We start from the raw sequence: 7,500 nt of genomic DNA, 5'->3' as shown, positions 1-7,500 counted from the left end.
ACGATATTTTAATATTTATTTTGTCAAATATGATGCGCAGAAGAGTGTTTGCTTACAAATCATATATCAATTTAAAAGTATTTTTATGCTCTTTCTGATAAATATATTTGTTAATATAGTTAATTACGTATTTTTTTACGAAAAACATACATTTTTATAAACAACTTTGTTATAATTTCGTTTTTTTTTTACTTTTTCTCCAAATGTGTATATGTATATAATATGTATAGATATAGATAACGAATGAAATGCCTTTCAATTACCTTGTAAACCGTGTCCATATTTTTGTAATCGTTTCAACAGTTTTCGAAATATAAGTTTTTGAAAATGTTGAAAATTCCACGTTTAGCGCCCCCTAGCTCCGCCCCTGTCAATTTGCACCAAAAAAAAAAATGCCGTTAAAATCACAAAAAGGGGGCGGGCCACGCCCACTTTTTCTTTTTTCTCTAGTTCAAAGGTCCGGATTCTTTAGGTCTTCCCCATATTTTTATAAAAAGTTTTGCGAAAAATTGAATATCTATAAAATAGTTGTCCGTATTGTAGAAAATTCGCTGTTCCTAAACTTTATTGACTGACTGTATATATATAAACTCATGTGTACATATCTACACATACCCGTACATACATATGTATATGTATGTATACATACTCGTAAATGCAGCCAATTTGCTGGCACTCGGTTTCACATATTTTGTAAAATGACTTGCAAGCACTTTAATGCATACACTTTTCACAACACAAACATTGAATTATATTAATTGAAACACTTACTAAAACATATTTGCACATTAAATATTTAAGTTTTATCACTGATTTATTAAAACTTTTCACATAAATCGAAAGACCGAGCAAACGAGCACTTTATACAAACAACGATTTGAGCATGTAGAACTGAGGATACGGAACTGCTGACAACAACAGGAACACTGAGAAGAAGGAAACTATTTTTAAAATAATTATTTTCTATTTTTCGATTTCCCATTACTACCAGCGAGGACACCAACCACGAGTATTTTGCGCAACGAAAATTTTGTAAACACAGGAAGATACATATGCTGAGATGTTGCATTCATATATTCCAGTGGGCGTGGAACGCATGAATGTATATTCGCTATGAAATAAAAGTGATACTTGAAATTGAATACAAGTAATGTTTAAGCGAAAAAACAAAACCGACTTCAATTCTCGTATAAAAAAAGGATCGGATCAAAACCTGTGAATAAGTAAATCTAATTGGCTTGTGTCATGGCAGGATAATTTTTGAAAAACGTTTAATAAATTTGATGCTAATAAAAAAATATATACATAATAAATATATGCTTTTCTGTGTTTCTGTCGTCAAAAATTCCGTTTCCTCAGTTAAATTAAAACCGTCGCACAGTGGGCGATTTAGCTAATCTAGCGTAACGAAATTAATTGCTCTAAATATTAAAAAAATTTCACAAAATTTTTTAATTTTTATGTAAAGAAAATAATTTTTTTTATAATTTTATTTTTTTTTTGTTTGTAACTAAATTTGTTTACTTTATTTTCGCCATTTATAAATATTGTTCAAATTTAACATTTCCATAGAATGCTTGATATGATCACCCTAGTAGCCATTATACGTTTTACATAAACCTAGAAAATGCTATATATACTTATTTCCATATATACATACATACATACATACATACATACATACATACATACATATGTATATTCTATGTACATAGAACCAACAGTAAATGATCAAAACTTCAGTAATTTCTAGCTTCAAGTAAAAAGTAGTGGGCGCGTCGCACGGAATCTGCAAATTCTTTAAAAAAAAGCATTTTAACTAACCAACTAAATCTTATTTAAACTAACAAATTTTGTGCTTTCTTACAAAAACTACAAAAATTTGTCCCTAAATTTTATTTTTATACAAAGCGTGTAATGTTTAATTTAAACAAATGGAAAGTTCTACCTACTTTGGCTGTTTTGCAAATCTTCAGCTTAGCTTTAGCAATGATGTCCGAAGGTAAAAACAAATTGAATTATGTATTTACAAGCTAATTTGTGTTATACGAGTACCAACCCCAAAACAAAGTCGCTGGACTCGAATAAAATTAATTTTGATGATGCAGTTTTTATCAATTTTTTTTTTTTATAATTATTAAATATATAGTACATCCATAAATGTGTTTTTTTTTAGAATTAATGGAGGTCTCTTGCATTGACGATGATCAATGTGTCTATTACGAAGCGGAGGACATCAATTCCATTTGTTTAAATGGCATTTGCCATTGCCACAACAACAAAACGAAAATGAAGACCTTCTGCAAACCGAAGGTAAATTACTTTTCAACGATGCGAACATTGGTGAAAATCAAGTTGTTATTTTGAAATAATTTAAAATAAGAATTCTAAATAAGTAGCTCTGTAGACTCTCCGCAGAAACAATATAATCGGCGGGTACTGTCCATGTAAAATACCAAATGCCAAATGTAATCTACTGGAAAATATCTGTTATTGCATAGAGGATTATGTGCCCACGAAGGACCGAAGGCGGTGTATTCCAAGTGCGTTAGCCAGCAGTAAAGACTTTACTTTCAAATTATTTACTTTTTATTTTTGTAGAGGAAGTACCATTAGGTGAAATATGCGCGACGGACGAACAATGTCTCGCCTCGAGCATTTTCAGTCACTGTGCCAATAATACGAACCGTTGCACCTGTAATGATGAGTTTCAGAGAAAAGGTACCACCTGCCTGGCGAAAACTGGTGAGTTATAAAATGATATCGAGAAAAGTGCGTTATTATAATGATGTAGAATTCTAAATATACTTAATACCTATAAAATTGTCCGAATTAAAATTAAGGCATATATCCTGCTGCACGTCCTCATCTTAGGAGTTTGCACTGGAACGCAGCTATATGTATTTGGGAGCCTCGCCAAAAAGAGTGTCTGTTTTCTCCACCGGAATTATAAAACTTATCTCAAAATATTTCATAAAATTATAAAGACTTACGTGAGCTGTGCTAATTTGAAAATACCTGCGCTATTAAGTTTTTAAACATTTTTATGCAGACCTTCTAAACTTAAACTCTACTATCGTCTGAGGTGATTTTTTGAAAAAATATTTTTAAAACTATGTAGCTTTTTTTATCGATTTTTGGAGGCAGTTGCAAATTGGTCCAGCTCAAGTAAACCTTAATATCCTTTCTAAATATAAAGAATTTACAATTCCGGTGAAAAACAGTGCCAATATTTTTTTTTTTTTTTGTAGTAGAGCGATGCATCCTTATGTATATTTTTTATTTTCAAATTACCAATAATATAATCGAACCGTAAGATTAGATATCCCGTTTCTTCAAATGTTCTAAGTTCTTGGTGGAAGTTAAATTTGTCTACAATATATTTTATACATTTACAAATCTTTTGCTCTAGCTCCGAAAGTGCTTGGACTCAAGTGCACTGGTGAAAATAACTGCACAGAACATGGATCGCACAAGATTTGTTTACAAGACATTGATGAGTGTGTATGCGAACAAGGCTATGTACGCGCTAACGACTCAAAAGATTGTCTACCAGGAAAAAGAATTGGAGAGAATTGCCTCGTTACGCAGCAATGCAATATAAAGATGGGACCCGGAGCTGTGTGTGAAAATGGCAAGTGCCGCTGTGAGGAGGAATATGCGGTGGTAAAGAAGCAAAGTGATGCCAGTCCTACGGAATTAATTTGCGAGCGCTTAGTGCGTAAGTATAGTACCACCTTACAACCAAACAAAAGAAGTTGGCCATACACTCCTCAGTATAAACTATTTTTGCAAGGCAATTTTGAAACAAAAAAAATTTTGTGTGGCCGAACCTAGATGTTGTTTTTTACATTTTGCGGTACAACTACATTCGGCAATAGCATTTTTTAATAGTTCCACTGAAATAATCGAAATACTTTCTTAGCTTTAATTTAGTGCGCTTTGATTTACTGACATTAGGGTGGTACGTTAGTGTGATCAGAACTAAGGGTGAGTACTAGAACAGGATGATTGAGGTCTATGAACTTTGGACCAACAAAAAAAATAGTCTCATCGATTTGTCTTACTTTAAGATCCGACTGCATGGCCGAGGATCATATCCTCGAAAAAAACAATGAAAAATCGAAATTGCCTTGCAAAAGTACTTTATATTAAGGGGTGTACGGCGATCTTTTTTTCTGCTGAGGTCCAATGTGCATGCATATCCACATATACTTATGCCTCACAAATGCAGTAGTTAAAATATTTGGAATATGTTCCTTTGCAGAAATTGGTCAATATTGTAGTCACCACGGACACTGTCACAATGGACATCTCATCGAGAAGGAGCAGTTGTTGCAATGCGAACACGGTGAATGTGTCTGTCGTTTTGGCAATAAAAATCAAGAGCCTTGCAGTACCTCCATGACCAATAAAGTAATGGCATACAATATTTGTTCATGGCTGATGTTGGCGGCAGCAGTTTTGCATTGCCTTACGTTGGGATGTGGATTTAGAAAATATTAAAAGTTTACAAATGTATATGAAAGAAAAATTTACTATTTCGTTGAATTTATTATGTTATATATTTCTTGTTACTGTTAAGCGATTACATACAATGAATTTTTGAGGTGAATATATTTGAAAGATAACCACAAAATTTGCTTATTTCAAATTTGTTGGGCATTCCTTGGATGCTTCCTAAAGGGCATTTTATTCGATAATAACGCTCGAATTGAAATTATGATCATTCCGAAAGCTTAGGATTTTTCCTCCTGTGCCGAAAAAAAAACTATTTAAATATGTACATCCACTGATGGCCTGTCCAGTAATGTGGAAAAATTTTAATAAAGTCTGGATAAAAAGTTTTGTTCTTTAACCTTTTTTCTTAGATGCAATTAAGAACTGGCAAATGTAATTATGTACATACATAAAATTAACGTAAACCAAGGCACAGTAAAGAGGTATTAGCACTATTGTTGATTTTGCACTCTAAAATTTAAAAATAGGTAAAAAAAAATTACATTTCAGAGTAAAATGCTAGCAAAAAAAAAAACAGATTACAAGCGCCAACGCGAAACTAATCAAATCAGCTACGCTGCTGCTGCTACCAAGTCCGGATTTCTTGGCACAGACTAATACGGTGTTTACATGAGACGATTTCAATTTGGAAATTATTTAGCTAAAGAACGGAAAGGAGGCTAACTTAAATTTACTATTTTAGGTTTATTTGATTTATTTATAATAAAAAATTAAGCTTTTATATTATTGCTTTTATATAGATTTAACTGAAAGGCGTTGACAAACTATTAACCAATTAATAACTTTCCTTATAGGTTATGTTCCTGTCTAACTAATTATTTGTTGTTTACTTACATATGTACATAGCTATACATATGCACATGTGTATGGACATATATATGCATATGTGCTAATTTATTTATTAAATTAATTTTTATATTTATGTATTCTTTTTTTAAACTTATCTACTTATTTATTCATTCATTTATTTGTTGGTTATTTATGTGTGTTAATAATGAAATAGATATCAATTATAACTAATTTAATTTACTATAAATTAATTTAAGTCTTCTAATCTCATAAAATATTTTAGGTTAAATAATAAACTAAGGTTAAGTTCCTTCAACAGTATTTAGCAACACGCAATTTCAATTAGATGTAAACATCGTAAAATGTATTACTCATTTGTTTACACTATTCACTTATTAAATAATTGGTTAAGCGAATTTATCTATCAACTTTAAATATTTACAACTTTCCTTCAGAAGGTTTATAAAAATTTTTATCCATCGCAAAAATTTCGTTAAGAACCCACAACAGAAAGATTACTTCAAAAAGCAAAGTAAGAAACATTTTTTAATTTAAGAAATTTTTTACTCAAACCTTGTATAAACTTTTTTTTTAAACTTTGCTTACATGGTTTGGTCACAAAATTTTTTCGAAATTTTCATTATATGCGCTTTACTCTCAATGTATGTATGTCCATTCATGTGTACATGTATGTATGTATATTTTTATGATTAAAAGTAATTGAGAATTATTTATAAATTTTAATTTTAATAAAATTATATTAATTAAGCTCTCACAACTTATAGATATAAAAAAAGAACGTAAAAAAATTATTTTTTCGAGGAAATTGTTCATTGAAAATTTTTCAATAAACATTTTTCCAACTCAAAGTAGGGCAATTGATTTTTCTTAATTGTTTTTAGTATCAAAACATTAACTTTCTTTTAAAGTATGTACATATATATAAAATTTTGTTACAATTTTTATAATCAGATAATCCGATAACCAGGCCGGTGTGAACACTCATTCTATTTTACTTCTAAATTTATATTAAACTAGCAAACCCTAAATTTATATTAAACTAGCAAACGCCGGGACTTCGCCCCATCCAAAATTAAATTTTTATTTAAACATTTGGTCGAACATTTTCAACAACAATTCACGATCACGATTGGTTTTGTTGTCGCCAGAAGGCATATCCTCCATTGCCATCTTAAAGCATATACAGACGGCAGCGTAGATCCGGATCAACTCGGGAATTAATACACATTTTTATTTCACATTTTATTTAATGGGTATCAAAAAAAGGTGGCATGCGGTTGTTTTTGGTACTAGCACTTTAAAGTTTTTATTGAAGGTGTATTTAAATACAACCTACCAAAATCTGTGAAAACCCCAGTTTCAAAATAAAGTGGGTTAGGGCCTCTGTGAATTAAGGTAACGATATGTATCTACAGATAGTTAAAGGTTTCAGTATGCCTGGAAGGCGCCACGCCTCCTTTTCCAATAACCCCTACTTTTCTCCATGAGTATTGGATGGATATGAAATACCTCGGTATCTTGTCCATCTATCAGAAAAAAGTATCCTATAGGTTAATCCAGGCAATAACCTACCTACCTACCAAATATCAAGCAAATCGGACCATGAATAAAAAATTTTCGAAAAGATCCGTCCCTGGTCCACATACCGAAAAAAATATCCTATGCCAATCTAGGCAAAAAACTACCAAAAAAAAGATTCTTTCGAATAGATCGGTCCTTGGTCAACTTCCCGGAAAAAAGGATACTATATCTTAATCTATGCAAAAAGCTACCTACGTACCAAATTTTAAGCAAATCGGACCATAAATACGATTTTTCGAACAGATCGGTTCCTGGTCCACTTACCGGCAAAAATGTATTTTATATGCTAATCTAGGCAAAAAACTACCTACGTGCCAAATTTCAAACGAATCGAACAAAAAAAAAATATTCTTTCGAATAGATCGGTCCCTGGTCCGCCTTCCGGAAAAAAGTAATTATTTTGCCTATGATATGGTGGTTGCTTAAATTTATTTACAAAGAAAATTTTATGAAAATCTGACCAGCCGTTCGGGAGATTACTTGTTACAATAAAAGGGACTCCTCTTTAGATAATTAGTATAGATATTGATTTACGCTTTACTTAAATATCTAAATTGGCTTAAGATAACATATTTCTACTCGTCTTTA

The 7,500-nt window shown here is 31.3% G+C and overlaps 1 protein-coding gene across 1 annotated transcript; it reads left to right on the top strand.

The window, feature by feature from the left end:
• Window positions 1-1,992: 1,992 nt before the first annotated feature.
• Window positions 1,993-4,416, top strand: LOC108378500 (prion-like-(Q/N-rich) domain-bearing protein 25; the record flags this gene model as incomplete). Its single annotated transcript, XM_017634793.1, has 6 exons — window positions 1,993-2,002; window positions 2,177-2,313; window positions 2,408-2,543; window positions 2,602-2,745; window positions 3,413-3,721; window positions 4,268-4,416. Coding segments are annotated over exons 1-6 (885 nt in total), but the record flags the coding sequence as incomplete, so codon positions are not given.
• Between the last annotated feature and the right edge of the window lie 3,084 nt (window positions 4,417-7,500).

Source organism: Rhagoletis zephyria, unplaced genomic scaffold, assembly GCF_001687245.7.
Source record: "Rhagoletis zephyria isolate East Lansing unplaced genomic scaffold, Rhagoletis_zephyria_1.1 Rzeph_scaffold_14248, whole genome shotgun sequence".
NCBI lineage: Eukaryota > Metazoa > Arthropoda > Insecta > Diptera > Tephritidae > Rhagoletis > Rhagoletis zephyria.
Note: the sequence above shows the minus strand (reverse complement) of the source record. Positions and strands in the feature narration are given on the sequence as shown.